Source organism: Culex pipiens, chromosome 1, assembly GCF_016801865.2.
Source record: "Culex pipiens pallens isolate TS chromosome 1, TS_CPP_V2, whole genome shotgun sequence".
In the NCBI taxonomy this organism is placed as follows: domain Eukaryota; kingdom Metazoa; phylum Arthropoda; class Insecta; order Diptera; family Culicidae; genus Culex; species Culex pipiens.
This window is the reverse complement of record NC_068937.1, coordinates 43697097-43721632: the sequence shown is the minus strand read 5'-3', so window position 1 is coordinate 43721632 and position 24536 is coordinate 43697097. Positions and strand designations below refer to the sequence as shown.

At 37.8% G+C, this 24536-nt stretch overlaps 1 protein-coding gene across 1 annotated transcript; it reads left to right on the top strand.

Annotated features, from left to right (window-relative positions):
* The first annotated feature begins 11481 nt into the window (after positions 1-11481).
* LOC128093838 (uncharacterized) lies at positions 11482-12726 on the top strand. The gene has a single exon (XM_052711677.1). It carries the CDS (start codon positions 11482-11484, stop codon positions 12724-12726), a length of 1245 nt encoding a protein of 414 aa, XP_052567637.1.
* The last annotated feature ends 11810 nt before the right edge of the window (positions 12727-24536 follow it).

Sequence of the window (24536 nt, the reverse complement as noted above, 5' to 3'; positions counted from 1 at the left end):
GAGGAGGAGGAGCAGGCTGATGCTGCTGCTGACTTCGATGGATTGTGTACCGTCCCGTGGATTTTTAAATTTAAACAGTAATTATATTTTAAAGAGCCGCTTGCAATTTTCTTTATCAAAATGGTTATGTGTTTGACATAACTACCTACACCTTTTTCTATCAGACCTCAGCGACCAACCTTGGTCCAACCAAATGTTTTTGAAGCAAATTTATAGAAAATTTTCGGAACTTTTTGCTTTTTTAAATCATAATCATGATCATGACTTCTACAGGTAAAAAAGTCAATACAGTGGAATCTCTGGCTGTCGATTTTCTCGATATCAATATTGCTCCAGCTGTCAATAAATTTTTCAGTCCCTTCAAATAGATTGCTTTGATTTTTCGTTCTATAATTTGATAACTCCCGTTCTCGACGGTCCCTTCAATATCGACAACGAGAGAGTCCACTGTATTTACATAGAATGTTTGTGGGACAACCTCCAAATTGGTATGGAAACTTGTATAAACGATGATAAAAAACGGCTTCTGATGAGCAAACCAATTTTTTTCTGGTGGTTCCTTGAACAAAATAATTAGACCCGTATTTTTTTGTTTGGTTTAGTTAGTGTGACTTACCTGCAATTTCCTTATTTTTTTGCAAAAACCACACCCACAGAAGAAAACCGAGAGAATAGCTTTACTAAAATTAAATGGTAGAATAGACCTCTTGCGGGTGAACCAACACAAAATTGTGTTCATTTGTTGATTGAAACAGTTCAACCCTTTGTGTGGCTTATATTGGTAAATGACCATCACAAAGTCATTGAACTTTGGTGGCCTATACGGCAAAGGCGTGGTTCGATATGTCAAAGGTCTTAGGTTCGATTCTCGATATCGGTACTTTTCTCTGGTTGATGAACTGTTTTGAAAATGAACCCAATAGAAAGCTCTCGTCAATCTCGGGATTTATCCTCTGTGTCCGTAAACAGTACCTTTATACTGCCAGATCGTGTTCTTTAATTTCTCGGATGGCGCTGCCCAACTGGGGGGGGGCACATTTTTCAAAAAATCACAACTCCATGTCATTTCAATCTACCGATATCTATCGCAATTGAAAGGTGATTAGTTGGCCATTCAAGGAAAAATAATTTGAGGATCGAAAAAAAAGTTATGCCATGAAAAAGTTTTTTTGTAGCTACAAAAACGGGTGATTTTTGCATAACCTCAAAGGCCGGGTCTTTTTGTTTACGCGCGAGTGTCGCGCAGCATGCGTATCGCCCGGTTGACACAGCGTCTGCATCTCTTCTGGAAAAAGTCTGTATTAATTATGTTGCTGAATACCGTAAACCGGGGTGACTTTGATAGGATTTCAATTTGTTTTTGGAATATTTATCAACTGATAAGGTTTTTTTCAAGGTTATTATTTTTAAAACATGTACTGGGGTAGGCCACATAAAGTCCATGCATTATTTTGGAAAAAAAGTTTTTTCAATAGTGTTTAGAAAAATAGTAACGTAAAAAATTCTTAGTTTAAATTCCGGGGTGACTTTGAAAGTCATAGTTTTTCTTGTTTAAATCATATTTAAGATGTTCAAACTTTATTTGTACGTTAAATGTACCTTTAAAGTAGCTGGTATAGTTTTTAAGAACAAAAATCAATGTTTATATTAAGTTAACTAAGTTTATAAGCTTTTTAACAAAAAAACATAACATAACAAAAAAAAAAAAACACAGGGCACCATCTCCATGCGAATGCGAATGCGAAAAGCTTTTTAACAAAAAAACATATAAATTTTAGGTAAAATTATTAAAAAGTAGGAATTTTGCCTGAAATTTGTTAAAACTAGTTTTGTTTGTAAAATTATCGATTTATATTGCATTTTATACTGAATTTTAAGCACGAATCAAAAATTTGTTCAGATGAAATTGCTTATAAATTTGGAGATTTTTTTAAATGTGTTTCAAAAACACATATTATTTATTATTTACAAACCTTCTCCTAGTGGAAAATTGTCCAAGGAATCCGAAAATGCATTCCGTTTTCCGATTCAAAATCATGTTCATTGAGAAAATCATGACACTTTGAGAAGTTTAAAATAATGACTTTAATCAACATTTTCTTAACTATAGTTAACTAACTTTTTAAACTATTCCAAATTTTATGAAAAGTTCTTCTTGAGGTACTTTGAACACTTCTCTACCACAGTCAGTATGATTCTAAACCATTCCGTAAGTATTTTAATTGTACTCTTCATTTTGCGGAAAAATCGCGAACCTATCAAAGTCACCCCGGCTATCAAAGTCACCCCGTTTTACGGTACATCATTTTGTCTCGACAAAGATTAACACGAACTAAAATATACAACTCATAAGACATTGTTTACTAAGACTAAGGGGACAGCATGCAATTCCATCGAGCACCTAATGTTGGCATATCAGCACTTTTAAATTCAATTTCAGCTCCCCTTTCTCCTTTATTTTGGAGAGTTGGTAAAAAAGAATTGAAAATTGCTGTTCTGGTAAAAACAATAATTATAAAAAAAATTAACATCGGTTCTCAGTTCTCGGTGACCAAAACAATATGGGAATAAAAAAAATTAAATGAAAAACGATATAAAAAAACTAAAAAAAAATCTTAAATTAATTTGTAACTACAACCTAAAAGACAACTTGAATGTGAGGAAGGCACCAACCACCTTAAGGTGGATTAAGTAACGTTTTTTTTTTAAATATAAACACTGAGTTTAAAATGTAAAATGTAAGCGATGACGTAGCCCTTAATGGGTCCCAAAAGTTTATTATTTTAGAGATTTTAGTGTATTTGTCCAAAATTTTTTCAAATTTGAAATTTCATACACAGCAAATAAAGTAAAAATCCAGCTGCGTGTAAAAAGCCTGGGTGTAAAATAATGTTTGCATTATTTTATGAAATTCTGTGTAATATTACACCCTGAAATATGTAGCTCATCAGTATGGGAAACCTACTTGACCGAAATGTCAAGCTCATATATGCGTTTATCGTTTCCTTTCTTCACCGGTCTGATGACCGAGCGGGCTAAGGCACCAGTCCTTACTTGGATTGAGTCCCGTCGGTTGCAACTTTTTGTTGGTGTTTACAAACATTGTACATGCAGCGTGTAATATTAAGTGTCATTTTTGACGAAGGTGATGTGCATGCTTTTGCATGCGATATCATCGGATTTTTTGCTGTGAAATTTTTTTGAAATTCTCATTTTTTTATTTGGATACCAACCGATAAAACTTTTTTTTTTGGTTTTAGAAATTGACATCATTGCATCAGTAAACAGGAGTTTTAAGTGTTAAAAAATTAAATTTTCACAAAATGTCGTGCTTTTTTTGAAAACATTCAGATTTTTTTAATTTGAAATATGGGCATTAAACAGCGCAGCATTTTGAATAGACCAGACTAAAGAAGAATTTTATGGGGGAAGTAATCAAATTTTTACATAATATTTGAAAATACCAAAAAAAATCATTATTTGTAATGTGGGTATAAAACAAAGCTAATTTTTTTATAGATCTTTATCACATTTGAGTTTTTAATTTTAATATTAAATTCTTATTTTATCACAGATTACTGTATTTTTTTTAAATTACTCAAATTTTTGATTTTTGCAATATTGGTGCAAACGACATCAAATTTAGTATGTATTTTAACTATATCAGATTTTTTACATTCGAGCAATTCCAGCTCAAATCAGGAATTTTTCTGGTACTTTTGTACCCGACCCTCTCCGATTTCAATGAAACTTTGTAGACATGTTATCCTAGGCCTATATAAGCCATTTTTGTGTATATGGAGCCAATAGTACTCGAAAATATCATTTGAGAAGGGCGTAAAGTATTTAAATATTTTTGTATTTTGTAATTTAAAAATTACTGTATCTAGAAGCCGTTGCGTCGTATCAAAAAGAGGTCCAAGACAAACTTGTAGGAAATTGGACGGGCTTTCTGAAAAAAATACACTGAAACAAAAATACACGCCAGATTTTTTGATTTTTAAGTCTAAAACTTAAATTTAAAGGTGATGTCACGATTTTTTTTCGTTCAAAATTTTTGAGGAAATAGCCTAAAATGTTACCAAAAGACTGACGAAAAATGCAGGATGGTATGTCTCTCCTAAAAAAAATACAAAAATCATTTACTAAAACTGTTTTTTTGAAAAGTGGTCTAAACAACATTTTTCAAACCCGGTAGTGGGAATCGATTCTCCAGACAATTTTACATAAAAGTCTCCATATTGACCATTGTCCTATGTCCAATCCTTGGGAAGATACAGCGGTTTTAAAAATAAAATGTTGAAAAAACGGGATTTTTGGTGGTTTTTGGCAATTTCTATATGACAGACTTGGTTTTTCAGTCTTGTAAATATTTTTACCGGAAAGCTCGTCCAATTTCCCATAAGTTTGCCTTTGACAGCATTTCAATTGGATGTAAGGGCTTACAGATATAAGCTTAATTACATTGCTTATAACTGAAAATAGAATATTTTTTTCAGTGTGTTAGAAACCAGGATAGTAAATTTAATTACGTAAATACTAAAACGATATAAATCAAAAAGCTGTCAAAGACAAACTTATGGGAAATTGGACGAGCTTTAAAAATATTTACAAGACTGAAAAACCAAGTCTGTCATATAGAAATTGCCAAAAACCACCAAAAATCCCGTTCTTTCAACATTTTTATTTTTAAAACCGCTGTATCTTCCCAAGGATTGGACATAGGACCATGGTCAATATAGAGACTTTTATGTATAATTGTCTGGAGAATCGATTCCCGAGTGTCGTGTGAGCAGCAGCGCCGGGAAGATGGATTTTTGTGGCGTTCTTTTTGTGCTGTATTCGTGATCGTGTTCATATCATGCATGCGGTGAAGGGGGTCATTGTGCTAATGAATATTATTGCGTGTCAGTGTCGTGTGAGCAGCAGCGCCGGGAAGATGGATTTTTGTGGCGTTCTTTTTGTGCTGTATTCGTGATCGTGTTCATGTCGAATTATGTGGAAGGTGCGAAGCTGCGTGTTAGGATTCTTGTGTCTTTGTAGTTTATTTGTGTTTCCATCTGAAGTATTTGTTTTAAAATTATTTTCATTATTTACAGCTTTCTGGAATTATTTTAAATCAAATGTCTACATGTAAATTTGTCTACTCACTATATGATTTATTTAAATGTTCATATTATTCCTGATCCTATTCCTTTCCTGTAGTATACCATCTCCTCATACCATATATGATCAAATTGCTTAAATTAACGAAACTTTCTAAAACAGCATGGAAACCATCTGGAGCATTTATATTTTAAAAAACTGTTTTTTTTACAGCTTCCTGGAATCATCTTGATTGTATTTATTATATTTATTATGTTTATTTTATTTACTATATTTATTATATTTATTATTTATCATTATTAAAAAACTATATACTTATTAGATAATACACTACAGACTCACATTTACGCTTACAAACATTCAAATCATTAAATACATTACGCACTCAACCATTTTCATCGGCCCGATGAAATTCCCCTAACCCCCATTCCAAACCTCCCAAAAATATTCCGTTCACTTTTAAAAGTCGCATGGGTTCCCTGCACTTTTGCCACTAGTGAACAACAAAAACATCCCCTCCCAAATCCCCACGGGACTGTATGGGCGTAGCCTTGGAGCACAGTGTGGAAATTTACGTTCTTAGATATTCTTGGTTGTACCGGGCAGCAATCAAATTGTCTAAGAATATTGAATTGACCATTGTGGCACCCCCTACAGCGTGGTGCAGACCCGTTATGCTATGCTATGCTATGCTATGCTAATTGTCTGGAGAATCGATTCCCACTACCGGGTTTGAAAAATGTTGACGTTTAGACCACTTTTCAAAAAAACAGTTTTAGTAAATGATTTTTGTATTTTTTTTTAGGATAGACAAACCATCCTGCATTTTTCGTCAGTCTTTTGGTAACATTTTAGGCTATTTCCTCAAAAATTTTGAACGAAAAAAAATCGTGACATCACCTTTAAATTTAAGTTTTAGACTTAAAAATCAAAAAATCTGGCGTGTATTTTTGTTTCAGTGTATTTTTTTCAGAAAGCCCGTCCAATTTCCTACAAGTTTGTCTTGGACCTCTTTTTGATACGACGCAACGGCTTCTAGATACAGTAATTTTTAAATTACAAAATACAAAAATATTTAAATACTTTACGCCCTTCTCAAATGATATTTTCGAGTACTATTGGCTCCATATACACAAAAATGGCTTATATAGGCCTAGGATAACATGTCTACAAAGTTTCATTGAAATCGGAGAGAGTCGGGTACAACAGTACCAGAAAAATTCCTGATTTGAGCTGGAATTGCTCATTCTTAGTCATTAATACATTCTTTTTTTGAAAATAATTAAATTCACATAATTTGCATTGTTTTGATTTTGATAATTTGCATGCTAGGTATCGACGTCACAAAGTTTTGCAAGTACAATCCAGTCTCGATTATCCGAAGCCTCAAACTTTCGATTAGCCAAAGTTCGATTATCCGAAGGTTTGTATGCTTACATTTAACATAAAATTCAAGTTCTGCGACACCGTTTTATTCAAGTTTGAAAGGTTGATTGCCTATTTAATTACAAAATGCATTTTTTTTCAATATTTCAGCCGCCATCATACTTATGCTTGACATTAAAGTTTTTGTTTGTGTGAAGTGCTACAACTCCACAAAACACCGATTTTTTTGAAATACTGAAATTTTCACAAATATCGTATTTTTTTCGAAAATACTTAAATTTTTATAATTTGAAACTCATAACGACCCAACATTTTGTACAGATTTTAACTTACCATGGTTTAAGTATAAAGATCACAAATTTTCACAAAATACTGTATTTTTTAAATAACTCAAATTTTCATATGCTGAAATATGTCTAACAAATGACGCATATTTCAAATTATGATAATTTAAGTATTAACAAAAAGTAGTTTGTAAAAATTTAAGTACCTTATACTAAATGTCTTATCTTTTTAATTTTCTTTTATAATCTTTGAAGTTGTTTGACAACCGACGCATTTTTCAAATTATGAAAATTTAAGTGTTTTAAAAAGTATTTTGTTAAAATTTGAGTACGTGTTACGGAAACTCATATCTTTTTATAAAAAAAAAAAATGATTTCTGAAGCCGTTTGGTTCATGATACATGAAAATTGGAGTGTTACAAATATACGTCAATTTGTGATTTGAGCAAAATACATAAATACATGTTTTTCGAAAAATCATGTAACGTCTATTTTTTCACTAAGCTTCAATTAGAATTATACTTGAAATGATTTATCGCCAGTTGATAGAACAATCGTACTTAATAAATTTAATTTTTCATATATTATTCATATATTATTTTTTTAATAGAGCTTTAAAAAATACATTCGTTGAAAATTGCCATTTCAAATCCGGGGTGACTTTGAGAGTCACTGAGTTTCTCGACAATTTTCGCCTGAAAATTTGCAAATTTACTTGATAGCATTGTTGTCGGATTTTGCAGGGCATGCCCTCTTTTGAGCGAAACACACAGTAGTTAGTGTAATTATGCGCTAAAAGCTGATTTAATTTCATTAGTATTTGTTTACATACTAATTCTTAAAACAAAACTTACATAAGTGGTTTTCTCCTGCCTAAACTTCCTCCAATCAATAGTGCAATCATTCGGCTGGGCGCTGTTGCTGTAAATTATAGTTTTACATGAAAACAATTCAATTTTTAACCTCAGTTAACTTACAGCGAATCAGTAAATGGGCAATTATTATTGCTCCCAAATGTGCTCCTTAACCTTCTGCGCAAAGAGAAATATTTTGCCGCGACTGGCTGACAACTTTTGTTCTCTTGTTCATCTGACATAATGACTTTTGCCTAAATTGAACGCTTCAGGTCGGCCACGGGAGGCTCGCTCCGTCGCAACAAGCATCAAATTGACCTTAAGAGAAGTTACTTTTAATATTTCGTTTGAATAAAAATGTAATTAAATGTTTGTAAATTTGAGGTGAGGTAAACAAAAAGTTCTAAGTTTGATCAAAATTCATTAGATATTGATTTTGCTTAAACAATACCAATTTTGCAGGCCACCAAAATCAATTTTATAGCATGATTAATATTTTTTTTCAAAATTTACTAAGAATCTTGTTCTTCTGAAAATGCTTATAAATCCATAGATTTTTTTTAATTCTCTTTCAACACTCTGAGAGTGTTGAAATATTCAATGTTTTCTTATTGATAGTTTATGAACCTTTGAAAGTTTTTAAAATCTGTTAAAAAAATTAAGTTCTTTTAACACATCTTTACCTTTTCATTTTGCTTAAAAAATCTTCAACCTTTCAATCTCACCCCGGCTATCATAGTCACCTCGGTGTACGGTACTTCAAAAACAAGTTTTTCATACATAAAAAATGTGTGAGAAAAGTTTATGTTAGTGGGAGAAGTGAAAATATTCAAAAATTTGAATATTTTTGTTCAAACATAATATGGTTACAGTCAAGATCCAGTAAGTAGGTGAATACTTAGTCCTCGCCTTTAGTTCATCATGCAACTCATTTCGGTACTAGAACTAACAGACCCTTCAAAATAGTAGTTAATGCAACTAGTTGCAAAATGATGATTTTTTCAACACGATTTATCCAACGAGTCCCAAATCCCCCACTTCGACGGTCAGCTCGATTGTGGTTCGCTCTGTTTGCATGTGAAGCTGGGCTGGCACGGAGTTGGGGTGGTTGAATTGGTTTTGCGGTTTTCGATCTTCGTCGAGTTTGACTCCCCCCGTCGAAGCCCATGCAGCCGCCAAGATCCGCTCTCTTATGGATTTTCAATCAGATTTTATTGCGGTCAGGATTTTATTTGCTTTTACTGTCAACGGGCACTGGGAAAGGCCAAACGGCTGGGAGTGTCCTCAAAGGATATTCCCCGATGGACAATGTGGGTGTGTGTGCGAACGCGGGGGAGGCATCAGCAGTTTTGCTGTGGATTTGCAGCCAAGCGGGCTTGGGCTGGGTTGTTTACAAGAGGGAAAAGCCGGTTGAGCTCTGATGGTCGATTTGGACCAAACTTGTAATCTCTGATCGACGATTTGCGGGCGGAGGAGATTTGGCGATGAAGTTTGCTGGGGCTTTCGCCGCGACGATCCAAAAGACAGGCAGGATATTGAATTTTATCCATTGCCAGCTTTGCAATTTCCTATGGATTAAGCGAGAAATTCTGTGCGGCTGCAGGCGAGTGAGGTCGAGGTGGTTTTAGTTTTTGGCATGACAACGGTTTCAAGTGGTTTCAGCTGGTAAACAGAGGAGACCATTCTTCAGTACTTGAAAGGATCATCCGTATAGAGTGGGAGTTTAGTATTTGAGTAACTGGTCTCTGTTATTCATATCGTCAGAAGAGCCATAACTTTGACAACGAAAATCGAAGATCATAGAAGTTGTTTCAGGAAAGTTCCAAAAAGGAAAATATTTCACACAAAATAGTAAGAAGACTCGATCTTTATCGATTTTCTCTCAATGAGTGCTCAATAAAACTCATTTGTTGAACATTCATAATTTCTCCAAATTGATAAATTTAAGAGATTGTTTTGCATGTTCGATGAAAAACCATTTCAACCTTGATCAAAAAATACCCATCACTCCTTCAAAAACGCATAAAAAAACATATTTCTGCCCTAAAATACATTGTCATACCCCGAACATTGAGTATATTTAACTACACGCAAGAGCAGCTTTTACGAGTGCGCACAATTTTTCCGGTTCACCGGGCTATTTTCGGTGGTCATGTGTGAAAGTGGGCAACAAATGGTAATGGTAATCTCATATAATACTCTCTGCCCTCTGTGTGTGTGTATTTTTGGATGGACCCCAGAATTGATGTGAGAAATAGAATCTGACACAAAAAATGTCCTGCGACCACGCGATTCTGCATTTAGGAGAGAGTTGGGTTTGAAAAATTGTGAGAAATTTGCTCAAATTGCTTCGTTAAAAATTGATAGAACTGAATCTTTAATTACATTTTCTCAATTTTTGACAAAGCTTTTTCATGATACCAAAACCAACGTTCCCTACAAAAAAAACTATTTCCAGGGCAAAATCAACAGATAAATAAATAGGCTACCCCTAGCGTCAACCAGTGGTAGTCACTCACTGGCTTAATCCAATTTGTTAGTGAGTATTTTTAGTGCTTTTTGGTTCGTATGATTCTTGCTATTGACCACAGGCAGAAAAAAAGAAAGCTCTCGGGGTGACAGAATATAACAAGCACATATCTCCATATCTGCGCCCTTGCTGTCACAAGGGGACAAATTCAAGTCGAAAATTGGATTAACGAAAATGAATTTACACTCTGTCTATCGAATCTTCTGTATAGAGGGTTGCTAGAGGACAAAAAAGGGGAAATGCTGTAGGGTTGGTTTTAGATGAGGTCAAATTCAGTGGTCATTTCTGCCAGCTCACATGAAATCGGTAAAAGTTGTCCCAACTCCTCTTTGATTTGTGTGAAACTTTGTCCTAAAGAGATAATTTTGGTCCTTAACTAGAATATTTTATCTTTTTTGTTTTAATTGATATTTTTCGGCGAATAATAACACTATTTTAAACGTTTTCTTTTAACGTAAAAAGAAAACGTTTAAAATAGTGTTATTATTCGCCGAAAAATATCAATTAAAACAAAAAAGTAAAAATACTCGGCGATCAAAAATAGAAAAATAACTAAAATATAAGGTCCATTTTTCGGTATCTCGTGGCGGAGGGGCGATAAAGACGTGTTTTCCAATAATTTGAAATGGTGATGATTTAAAAATTTGCTGCCTGAAATGGTGATGATCTGGAAATTTGGTGTAAAAAGAACCTTTGAAAACACTGAAAAAACGTATGTTTCATCGAAAAAAAAAAAATACAAAAATAGTTTTAAAACCTCTGTCTTTTTTCGTTACTCAACTTTACAAATTATTGGGACACGTCATTTATGGGAAATTAAATTTAGTTTTCGAATCTGCAACGTCTCGGAAGAATTGTTTCCTCATTTATAAAAAAAAATATTTTGAAGTTTAGTGTTTTTTGCAGGGTTACTGTTTTTAGAGTGTAACATTTTATACTAAAATAAAGAGCAGACAATTTCCAAAAAAAAAAAAAATACGTCTCAACATAAAGGGTTTGCTTGTAACCATCACAAGTTATCATGATTCTTAAAAAAAATCATCCAAATAAAAAAATTCAAAGAAAAGTCGTTTTGCGAAATCCTTAAGCACTACTCTCTTGGAAAAATTATTGGCGATCGACGTGAAAAGTACAACGCTCAATGGAATCTATGGAGGAATCTACCATTCTCCCAGCAGCAATGACGTTGGTTTCATAGACAGCTTTGAGAGTTGGCTGAGGACGGTCTTCCAGGACAAATCTACTCGTTGGCGACTTCAACATCCAATGGAACGAACCGGGATACGCACGTGAGCTGAAGAACGTTACCGAAGCCTTAGGGATGAAGCAGATAGTATCAGAACCGACGCGTGTGGGTCCCAGTAGCAGTACAATTATTGACCTTGTCTTTACAAACTTGGAGGGGGTGGAGGCGCGCGTCACTGAAGAGCTTAAGATAACTGATCACGAGACCATCTGTATTCACGTCGGAGAAACCAAGATTAACCTACCGGAGCAGAAAAAGTGTTACGTTAGCTGGAAACGGTATACGAAGGAACGACTGCAAGCTGCGCTACGAGCAAAACTGAGGAGAGCTGACGCTGGAGTGACCGTTGGAGAAGCTGCACAAACTTTTGGCTCAACACTGGCGACGGCGGTTGCGGAGCTGACCGATCTATGTAGCAATGACCGGAAAGTCTCAAACGCGTGGTATGGAGAACAGCTGAGAAACCTGAAAACCGAGCGGGATGATGCCTACATTACCTTCAAGCGTACAAAAAGGCTGGATGATTGGAACCTTTATAAAGTGCTTCGAAACCGCTACGTCCGAGGACTGCGATCATCAAAGAACCTGGCAGTAGAAGAGGAAATTCGAAGTTGTCACGGAAATCCCAAGAAGCTTTGGAGAAGCCTGAAATCGCTGATTCGGCCTGGTGGAGAACAGGTGGAACCAGCAGTTGCACCAGCAGAAGTAAGGGTAAACGAAGATGGCAGCGAGGACTTATTAACGGAGCTTCAACCAATCACCTTGACGAAACTGAAAGAAACAGTCTACTCACTAAAAGACTGCGCTGCTGTTGATAGCGTGACAAAACGGGTCATGACGGATTCATTTGACGTTGTTGGAGAGCAGCTGTTGGCGATTGTCAACAGATCCCTGGAAAGCGGAGAATTCCCACAACCTTGGAAGCGGACTTTGGTGATACCGATACCTAAGGTACCGAAATCGACGCGCCCGGAAGATCACAGACCAATCAACATTTTGCCACTCTATGGGAAGGTTTTGGAAACTATAGTAAAAGAGCAGCTCCTGGCGTTTGTGGATCGGACGAAAGATTTACTCGAAGAGCAGTCTGGTGTCCGAAAGCATCACTCCTGTGAGTCAGCGCTCAACCTGTTACTGCTGAAATGGAAACAGGCAATTGAAGAAGGGAAAATTGTCCTATCGGTGTTCGTAGACCTGAAGCGAACTTTCGAGACCATTGACCGAACCAAACTGAAAGCAATACTGCGTCGCTACGGTGTTCTCGGTTCAGCGCTCAAATGGTTTAGCAGCTACATGGACAGCAGAACGAAGGGTGGCTGACTCCACGTCAGCAGCCACGGCAATAGATCTTGGAGTTCCTCAAGGCAGTGTGCTTGGACCGCTTCTCTTTATTTTATATATCAACGACGTGAAACAAGCACTGAGACGAGTTCAAGTAAACCTTTTCGCTGATGATACTGTACTGTTCCTGACCGGAACTAGCTTTGAAGAGTGCTTTAACGTGATGAATACTGAGCTTGCCAGTTTTACCGAAAGGCTGAGATGGAAGAAACTACAGCTGAATGTCAGCAAAACAAAATGCATGATAGTGACCACACGACCAAGCGACGGCGTAAGCAGAGCGGTTCAGATAGATGGCGAGGAAATCGAGAGGGTCGAGACAATCAAATACCTCGGAGTGATGCTAGACGAAAAATTAAACTTTAATGACCACATTGACTACACAATACGGAAAGCAGCCCGAAAATTTGGAGTACTCTGCAGAATTAACCATTACCTGACGACTGAAGCCAAAATAGACGTGTACAAATCCCTGATTGCTCCTCACTTCGACTACTGTGCCTCTATCCTGTTTTTAGCTACTCGTCAACAACTAAAAAGAATGCAGGTCCTGCAGAGCAAAGTGATGCGACTTATTTTGAAATGTGATCGTTTAACACCAAGGCAAAACATGCTGGATTGTTTACAGTGGATGTCTGTTCGTCAAATTTTTATGTTTCGTGTAACTAAAGGGATGGCGCCCAAATACTTGACAGGGACGGTGGTATACGGGAGGGATATCCATCAGCACGACACCAGAGGAGCTGACAATCTCAGATAGCAGATGTGCAGGAAGGCGTGTACGCAGAATTCACTGTTCTACAAAGGATACAGCATGTACAACCAGCTACCGGAAGCAGCAAAGAACACCAGGAACATCAACGAGTTCAAAAACTTGTGTAAGAATTTCGTGCGTCAACGACCGATGGAGTAAAAGTGAACCACGACGGTACTGTGAGGAAGAGCATGTTATGACGGCCGGCCATCTTCATTATCGGTACATGTCGCATGGGATCACTTTGGGCCTCATATGATGTAAGCTTGATCAAAAGTAACACTCTCAATAATAGACGATAGAATTATCGAAAGATATCTGCTCGTAATCCTTCCATGCTACAAAAACTGTGTATGGGTAAGAGGTGGGCCATCCAAGGAATTACATCTTGGAATGTGGACAGGTTTTGTGCCAGAAAAAATGTGTGATATTGCCTCTAAACATGTGCAGAGCAACAACTTTGCATGTTAATTAATTAAATGAATCAAAAACTATCAGTGGGAGCCAACCATCGTTCACCGTTTAACCTCTGAAGATCCCTACTTTATTAGTCAATACCGGCGCCCTCCCAAGAAGCCTGCAGTTCAACGTAACGGAGGAATGTTAGTCCGATAGTTGAAGTTGCAGACTAATCAAGCACATAGTTCTCGCTATATTCTTGTTGACACCGCTTGAGACCGTTGAATCCACAGCATCTGCTTCAAGCATCACGGGATAAATTTTTTTTGGGGTATTGGCTATTTGATGCCTCCCGAGCTACTATGCTATGAGGAGGCCTTTCATGAAAGACCCGTTGGCGAGCCTTCCGAGCAACGATGCTATGGGAAGGTAATTTCTGGTTAACACTCAAAATCACTCGCATACAGTTATTTCAATATCTCGTCGCCGTCGTGCTAACTTGTCGTACGTGCATTTTGGGCTGAATTGAACACCATTTTGTGCAGCTCACAATGCCTCATCTTTTGACCTTCACAGATCCCCAAAATTCGATTTCAATCCTGAGGTATTCAATGAAAACCAAAAATGCTCCGAAAATTTTTGTCACTTTTCATATGAAAGTAGTTTCAATCTTGTCGTGCTATCTTGTCACTCCCTGAAAATAAATGTAAGTGCGACAACTGGCCAAAGGGATTTCAGGTCAGAACGCGTTTGACGCACGTACAAGTCAGACTACCGTAAACATTTGTAATTATAACTCGGGACTCCAGCAACCAAATTCAACCAAACTTCGGGACAATGCACAGAATGGTCAACCAAACAAAACGTGTTTGTTATTGTTTACATTGCGTGCTCTATTTTTTGTTTATTCAAGGTCAAACATTAAAACGCGTTTTTCTCGGAACGTCGAAATGGCGGATGCGACATGATAGCACGACGACGTCGAAATGGTAATGATTTAGAAATTTTCAGCCCGAAATGGTGATGATCTGGAAATGTTGTGTCAAAAGAACCTTCATGTGAAATTGAGCGCCCAAATTAAAAAAAAACCCTGAAAAAACGTATGTTTCATCGAAAAAAAATGCAAAGGTAGTTTGAAAACCCCTGCCTTTTTTCGTTACTCATCTGTACAATGTTTTAGGACATGAGTAGGGTAAGTAAATTTTCATGATTTCACGGACAGCTTCATATTCGTGAAATGTGACAATTTCTGTGAAATCCAGTGAAATTTGCCAATTTTCTTGAATCGTGATTGATTAAAAAAAATCAAAAATAGTTCATCCAAAAATATCTCTTATGTAAATTATATTAGTTGGAAAGCCTGATAATAATGAATCGTAAATAAAAAATATGCGTTCAAAGATCGCAATTTGGAACATGCATTGATTTTTTGTCAGCATTTCTTCGAAAAATTACTAAATTAAATAAAATTAAATCATATTTTCATTCCCTGTTTGTCTACATGCTACCAAATTATTTTGAAGGTAGAATCACAAAAGAATGGAAAGATTTAAATTTGGTTTACTGATACATTTTTTTTTATCTTAAAAAATCTTGACATTTTAAGAACAATTAAAAGAAACCCTGACTCCCCTGAAATTTTCACGAAATTAGACGATTTTGTTAATTAATCGCTATGGAAATGGGAAATTCGAAGAATTAGTTTTCTAGTAATTTTCAAAGAAATAAAAACTTTTGAAGGGAGAGAACTTATTTTGCAGAGCATACGATAAGTGTGTTATACCTATTTCACTCTAAATGTTCACTTTAGTTCAATTCGGTAGATAATTTCATATTAAGAAAAAACGTACATAACTAAAAAAAAAAAAAAAAATTTAGAAAACATTGGTGAAACTGGTAAAGAGAATTTATAGCTGATTGAAAAATATTATAAATTTAAGAATAAATAGTACTTTCTGTACTTTTAACATAAACTGAAATAAAAAAAGTACAAATTCCTTTATTCTAAGAATTTCGCCTCCTTTCCTTATTTAGTAATTGGTTTTTTCGATTCACTCAATAAGGAAAGGAGGCAATATTCCTAGAATATAGGAATTTGGTATTTTTTTTGGTGCAAGCTTTTCAAATTTAATTTAACATTTCTCACGTTCCGTGAAATGTCCGTGAAATTTGATGTTTTGTAATTATGGTCTCCGTGAAAATAGCAACTTTTGAGCGTGATAAATCACTAAGCCTAGCATGAGCAATTCTCTACGAAATCGGCCGATTTCGACCATTTTTATTTTTTGTATTTTTCATTTGGCTCTAACTGTGTGGGGGCCTTCCCTATCACCAAAGAAGCCATTTTGTGTCATTGGTTCACCCCTACAAATCTCTTTACCTATTTTGGCAGCTGTTCATACAAAAATAGTACGTGAATATTCGAATGGAATTTTTTGATTAATTTGGTGTCTTCGGCAAAGTTGTAGGTATTGATGAGGACTATTCTGAAAAAATAGGTACACGGAAAAAAAAATATTTTTTATTTATTTTTTTTTCACAAAAATTCAATTTCTCAAAAAACGTATTTCTATTTTTTTTAATTTTTTGAAATGTTTTAGGGGACAAAACTCGCATCTTTTAAGCCATTCAGAAGTATGGACCAAAATTTTGCCGACGAGTTATGTTTTTTATTCGAAATTTAATTCTTGTACTTGATTTTTTTCATCCCGCCCGTGTGGATCAATCGGACCGCGCACTGGACTCCAATCCAGAGGTCGCCGGTTCGAATCCCGCGGCGGGCGCTCTAAAATTCTTTGTGTAAATATGGGTATTCGGCGCCGTCGCTCCGTGCCATACTTTCATACACTTAGGAGCCCAGGGCGGCGAAGTCCTTGTAGATAAAAAGGAAGACACTAGTGGTTGGTACTAGCAATGGTGGCCGACAGCTATAAAGTCAACCTCGTTTTTTTGATTTTTTTCACATAATTCTTTTATGTGAAACCGAATTTTCAATCGAAAAGTACATTACAATTTTTTTAGTTACTGCAATTTTTTTTTGAATATCCATTTAAAGTTCCGGTTTTTTTTAAATGGTGTCCATGATTATATATATAAAAATATATTTTTTAACAAGTTTCGAAAATTTGCTTTAAAATTGTCTAAAGACCCTGACGGTTGAATCTCTGGTTGGCGGCTTTAAAAAAAAGAAATAGGAAAATTGAAGTTTTCTGAAAATCGGGTCCAATTTTCAATGATAAAAAATTAAACATTCGTGAAATCTTTTTGAAAACAATATTTTGAAAACAATTTGATTAAGACAAACTTTTCAAGAAGACCATACATTATGTATCATATTTCATTCAAATAAAAAAATCTAAGAAAGTTGATTTGACAAATCTTAAAGAACTTCACTCATGTAAATATTACATCTGGAAATGAAAAAAGGTGCAGGTGGTTATGTTCTACATGACCAATATGACAAAGAACTTTGTACAAAACTCAAAAAATCATGCTATTTTTATTTATATTTTTTAATTCTTTGCCTATTTATGTAATCCTGAATAATTAATTCTAATTAAATTTATTCAATCAATGGCACCGGTAAAACCTTCTCTCAGGGTCATGGCCACTCCGGGTGTGGCCAATCCTGTCAAAATGGCCATTTTCATCACAAGTATCAAAAACCATGAATTTTGATACCCATATTGTCCCAAGTCGTATGGTTCGATAAATCTCCCCCGGTAGAACCTTCCCTCAGGGCCATGGCCACTCCGGGTGTGGCCAATCCTGTCAAAATGGGCATTTTAATCACCAGTATCAAAAACCATGAATTTTGATACCCATATTGCCCCAAGTCGTATGGTTCGATAAATGTCCCCCCGGTAGAACCTTCCCTCAGGGCCATGGCCACTTCGGGTGTGGCCAATCCTGTCAAAATGGCCATTTTCATCACCAGTATCAAAAACCATGAATTTTGATACCCATATTGTCCCAAGTCGTATGGTTCGATAAATGTCCCACCGGTAGAACCTTCCCTACGGGCCATGGCCACTCCGGGTGTGGCCAATCCTGTCAAAATGGGCATTTTAATCACCAGTATCAAAAACCATGAATTTTGATACCCATATTGCCCCAAGTCGTATGGTTCGATAAATGTCCCCCCGGTAGAACCTTCCCTACGGGCCATGGCCACTCCGGGTGTGGCCAATCCTGTCAAAATGGCCATTTTAATCACCAGTATCAAAAACCATGAATTTTGATACCCATATTGCCCCAAGTCGTATGGTTCGATAAATGTCCCCCCGGTAGAACCTTCCCTACGGGCCATGGCCACTCCGGGTGTGGCCAATCCCGTCAAAATGGCCATTTTCATCACAAGTATCAAAAACCATGAATTTTGATACCCATATTGTCCCAAGTCGTATGGTTCGATAAATCTCCCCCGGTAGAACCTTCCCTCAGAGCCATGGCCACTCCGGGTGTGGCCAATCCTGTAAAAATGGCCATTTTAATCACCAGTATCAAAAACCATGAATTTTGATACCCATATTGCCCCAAGTCGTATGGTTCGATAAATGTCCCCCCGGTAGAACCTTCTCTCAGGGTCATGGCCACTCCGGGTGTGGCCAATCCTGTCAAAATGGCCATTTTCATCACCAGTATCAAAAACCATGAATTTTGATACCCATATTGTCCCAAGTCGTATGGTTCGATAAATCTCCCCCGGTAGAACCTTCCCTCAGGGCCATGGCCACTCCGGGTGTGGCCAGTCCTGTCAAAATAGCCATTTTAATCACCAGTATCAAAAACCATGAATTTTGATACCCATATTGCCCCAAGTCGTATGGTTCGATAAATGTCCCCCCGGTAGAACCTTTCCTACAGGCCATGGCCACTCCGGGTGTGGCCAATCCTGTCAAAATGGCCATTTTAATCACCAGTATCAAAAACCATGAATTTTTATACCCATATTGCCCCAAGTCGTATGGTTCGATAAATGTCCCCCCGGTAGAACCTTCCCTCAGGGCCATGGCCACTTCGGGTGTGGCCAATCCTGTCAAAATGGCCATTTTAATCACCAGTATCAAAAACCATGAATTTTTATACCCATATTGCCCCAAGTCGTATGGTTCGATAAATGTCCCCCCGGTAGAACCTTTCCTACAGGCCATGGCCACTCCGGGTGTGGCCAATCCTGTCAAAATGGGCATTTTAATCACCAGTATCAAAAACCATGAATTTTGATACCCATATTGCCCCAAGTCGTATGGTTCGATAAATGTCCCCCCGGTAGAACCTTCCCTACGGGCCATGGCCACTCCGGGTGTGGCCAATCCTGTCAAAATGGCCATTTTAATCACCAGTATCAAAAACCATGAATTTTGATACCCATATTGCCCCAAGTCGTATGGTTCGATAAATGTTCCCCCGGTAGAACCTTCCCTCAGGGCCATGGCCACTCCGGGTGTGGCCAATCCTGTCAAAATGGCCATTTTCATCACAAGTATCAAAAACCATGAATTTTAATACCCATATTGTCCCAAGTCGTATGGTTCGATAAATCTGCCCCGGTAGAACCTTCCCTCAGGGCCATGGCCACTCCGGGTGTGGCCAATCCTGTCAAAATGGCCATTTTCATCACCAGTATCAAAAACCATGAATTTTGATACCCATATTGCCCCAAGTCGTATGGTTCGATAAATGTCCCCCCGGTAGAACCTTCCCTCAGGCCCATGGCCACTTCGGGTGTGGCCAATCCTGTCAAAATGGCCATTTTCATCACCAGTATCAAAAACCATGAATTTTGATACCCATATTGTCCCAAGTCGTATGGTTCGATAAATGTCCCCTCGGTAGATCCTTCCCTCAGGGCCATGGCCACTCCGGGTGTGGCCAATCCTGTCAAAATGGGCATTTTAATCACCAGTATCAAAAACCATGAATTTTGATACCCATATTGCCCCAAGTCGTATGGTTCGATAAATGTCCCCCCGGTAGAACCTTCCCTCAGGGCCATGGCCACTTCGGGTGTGGCCAATCCTGTCAAAATGGCCAGTTTAATCACCAGTATCAAAAACCATGAATTTTGATACCCATATTGCCCCAAGTCGTATGGTTCGATAAATGTCCCCCCGGTAGAACCTTCCCTACGGGCCATGGCCACTCCGGGTGTGGCCAATATCCTACCAGTTTGGTCCCAACCCCATTGCCTTGAATCATTCTGGTTTCCGAGTGACCGTTCTAACAATGTTCTTTAGAACAGAATTCCTCCCAAGTTGGTGCACAACCTGTGTCTTTCAATGTGTGTATGTGTGTGTGAGCAATAAAATTACCATCGTCGATCCGTCTCTGACGGATTTTCAGTCAAAACTAAATTGTTCAGAGGCTATCTGTTAGCTTATATAGTCCGCATGAAATGTGGCAACATGGTGCAAATTTTGCCTCGTCTCCTGCTTTCTTGGAACTGTCACGCGAGAATGTTGCACCATTGTTGCCACATTTCATGCGGACTATATAAGCTAACAGATAGCCTCTGAACAATTTAGTTTTGACTGAAAATCCGTCAGAGATGGATCGACGGTGGTAATTTTATTGCTCACACACACATACACACATTGAAAGACACAGGTTGTGCACCAACTTGGGAGGAATTCTGTTCTAAAGAACATTGTTAGAACGGTCACTCGGAAACCAGAATGATTCAAGGCAATGGGGTTGGGACCAAACTGGTAGGATATTGGCCACAACCGTAGTGGCCATGGCCCTGAGGGAAGGTTCTAGGGGGGGGACATTTATTGAACCATACGACTTAAGGCAATATGGGTATCAAAATTCATGGTTTTTGATACTGGTAATGAAAATGGCTATTTTGACAGGATTGGCCACACTCGGAGTGGCCATGGCCCTGAGGGAAGGTTCTACCGGGGGGACATTTATCGAACCATACGACTTGGGGCAATATGGGTATCAAAATTCATGGTTTTTGATACTGGTGATGAAAATGACCATTTTGACAGGATTGGCCACACCCGGAGTGGCCATTGCACAGTGTTCGTAATGGCAAAATTAAGTGGAATAAATTGATAACTCTTTTATTTGACGTCCTAGCCAAATGGTGTCTTCGGAAGAGTTGTTGTACTTGATAAGGGCTATCTTTTGAAGATATTGACATACAGGGTGACGACCTTCCAGGGTGTCAACCATAATTAACTATGTTGGATGACGTTGTATGGCTTTGGTGTCTTGGGCAAAGTTGTAGAGGAGAAAAATTCACGAAGGTTGGTCCAAGGCGTCAAATTTGTAGCTCTTAATCTACTCGAGATATACGCCAGTTTTGCAAAAATGGTCCAAAAAGCACTTTTTTGTGATAACTTAAAATGTTAGCGTTTTAGCGGCCTACTATGTTCTGAAGAGTTGTTTATGACATAAAATTTCATATCTTTGCCGAAAACAGCAAAATGTTTTGAGCCTTTATTGAGGAGTTATAACCATTTGTAAGTGATTTTGAGCCTATTTTCAAGTTGCAATGTTTTCAAAATGGCGCATTTTGGCGCAAAACCGAACAATGCACCTGAAAGTACACACTTTCAACTACATTTCCTGAAAATATCTCCGTGTATATATTTTTAGATATCTCAATTTGAATTTGCCGATTTTTAATCAATTTATTTATAAATGTTATTCGAAATCATAATGAATACAAGGTGAAAATCGGTAAATTGAAGGGTAAATTGATCGATTTTTATGGAAATTACATTGTCTATGAAAAAATACGACAACCTTTCCAGAGTGACCACATATGAGAGGAAATACTTAATTTTAAATACGAACAATTATTTAAAATTTTCACTTACATTATTTTTGGGAAAAACATGTATTTATTCATAATTTTAAAATGTGTATCATAGTTTTAAGCATGAACAATGTTTTACTGAGGGCGTCAATAATTAGAGTTCACGCGCGGTGATACGACCGCAAGATAATGGTAGCATGACAGCCGCAAGACAACCGCAGAACAAATTTTTGGCTGTTGTCAAAGGTTGCCTTGAGTTTTGAGCTGACTTTTTGGAAAATATTCAAAACAAACCAAGTTGACAGCCAAATCAACCAGAATTTCAGTTCAACTTGCTGATTTTTATAAGGCGGCAATAATCTTCAGTCAATCACAGCGAAGGAGAAACGTGATTTTATCTCGCAATAAGCAATATTAAAATCGATCAATTTACCCTTTCAATTTACTGATTATTACCACGTTTCAATAAGATTCCGCTTAAAAATTATAAATATATTGATTAATAAAAACCGTTATATTCAAATTGAGATACAGTGGACTCTCTCGTTGTCGATATTGAAGGGACCGTCGAGAGCAGGAGTTATGAAATTATAGAACAAAAAATCAAAGCAATCTATTTGGAGGGACTGAACAATTTATTAACAGCTGGAGTAATATTGATATCGAGAAGATCGACAACGAGAGAGTCCACTGTATCTCTAAATCGACACCGATAGACACGGAGATATTTTCAGAAAATGTAGTTGAAAGTGTGTACTTTCATGTGCATTGTTCGGTTTTGCGCCAAAATTCGCCATTTCGAAAACATTGCAACTTGAAAATATGCTCAAAATCACTTACAAATGGTTATAACTCCTCAATAAAGGCTCAAAACATTTTGCTGTCTTGGGCAAAGATGTGTAATTTTATGTCAAAAACAACTCTTCAGAACATAGTAGGCCGCTAAATTGCTAACATTTTAAGTTATCACAAAAAAGTGCTTTTTTACCATTTTTGCAAAAATGACGTAGTAGATTAAGAGCTACAAATTTGGCGCCTTTGACAAACTTTCATGAAATTTTCTCCTCTACAACTTTGCGCAATACACCAAAGCCCTACAACGTCATCCAACAGAGTTAGTTTTTGGTTGACACCCTGGAAGGTCGTCACCCTGTATGTCAATATCTTCAAAAGATAGCCCTTATCAAGTACAACAACTCTTCCGAAGACACCATTTGGCTAAGAGGTCAAATAAAGGAGTAATCAATTTATTCAATTGCCCTGAGGGAAGGTTTTACCGGGTGATATTTATCGAACCATATTGATACTGGTAATGAAAATGGACATTTTGGCAGGATTGGCCTCAACCGAAGTGACTATGGCCCTGGGGAAGGTTCTACCGGGGACATTTATCGAACCATACGACTTGGGACGGTACCAAAAACCATGAATTTTGATACCCATATTGCCCCAAGTCTTATGGTTCGATAAATGTCCCCCCCGGTAGAACCTTCCCTCAGGGCCATGGCCATTCCGAGTGTGGCCAAACCTGTCAAAATGGACATTCTACCATGAATTTTGATACCCATATTTTCCCATTCGTATGGTTCGATAAATGTCCCCCCGGTAGAACCTTCCCTCAGGGCCATGGCCACTCCGGGTGTGGCCAATCCTGTCAAAATGGCCATTTTCATCACCAGTATCAAAAACCATGAATTTTACTACCCATATTGTCTCAAGTCGTATGGTTCGATAAATGTCCCCCCGGTAGAACCTTCCCTCAGGGCCATGACCACTCCGGGTGTGGCCAATCGTGTCAAAATGGCCATTTTCATCACCAGTATCAAAAACCATGAATTTTACTACCCATATTGTCCCAAGTCGTATGGTTCGATAAATGTCCCCCCGGTAGAACCTTCCCTCAGGGCCATGGCCACTCCGGGTGTGGCCAATCCTGTCAAAATGGCCATTTTCATCACCAGTATCAAAAACCATGAATTTTGATACCCATATTGTCCCAAGTCGTATGGTTCGATAAATGTCCCCCCGGTAGAACCTTCCCTCAGGGCCATGGCCACTCCGAGTGTGGCCAATCCTGTCAAAATGGCCATTTTCATCACCAGTATCAAAAACCATGAATTTTGATACCCATATTGTCCCAAGTCGTATGGTTCGATAAATGTCCCCCCGGTAGAACCTTCCCTCAGGGCCATGGCCACTCCGGGTGTGGCCAATCCTGTCAAAATGGCCATTTTCATCACCAGTATCAAAAACCATGAATTTTGATACCCATATTGTCCCAAGTCGTATGGTTCGATAAATGTCCCCCCGGTAGATCCTTCCCTCAGGGCCATGGCCACTCCGGGTGTGGCCAATCCTGTCAAAATGGCCATTTTCATCACCAGTATCAAAAACCATGAATTTTGATACCCATATTGTCCCAAGTCGTATGGTTCGATAAATGTCCCCCCGGTAGAACCTTCCCTCAGGGCCATGGCCACTCCGAGTGTGGCCAATCCTGTCAAAATGGCCATTTTAATCACCAGTATCAAAAACCATGAATTTTGATACCCATATTGTCCCAAGTCGTATGGTTCGATAAATGTCCCCCCGGTAGAACCTTCCCTCAGGGCCATGGCCACTCCGAGTGTGGCCAATCCTGTCAAAATGGCCATTTTCATCACCAGTATCAAAAACCATGAATTTTGATACCCATATTGCCTAAAGTCGTATGGTTCGATAAATGTCCCCCGGTAGAACCTTCCCTCAGGGCCATGGCCACTCCGGGTGTGGCCAATCCTGTCATAATGGCCATTTTCATCACCAGTATCAAAAACCATGAATTTTGATACCCATATTGTCCCAAGTCGTATGGTTCGATAA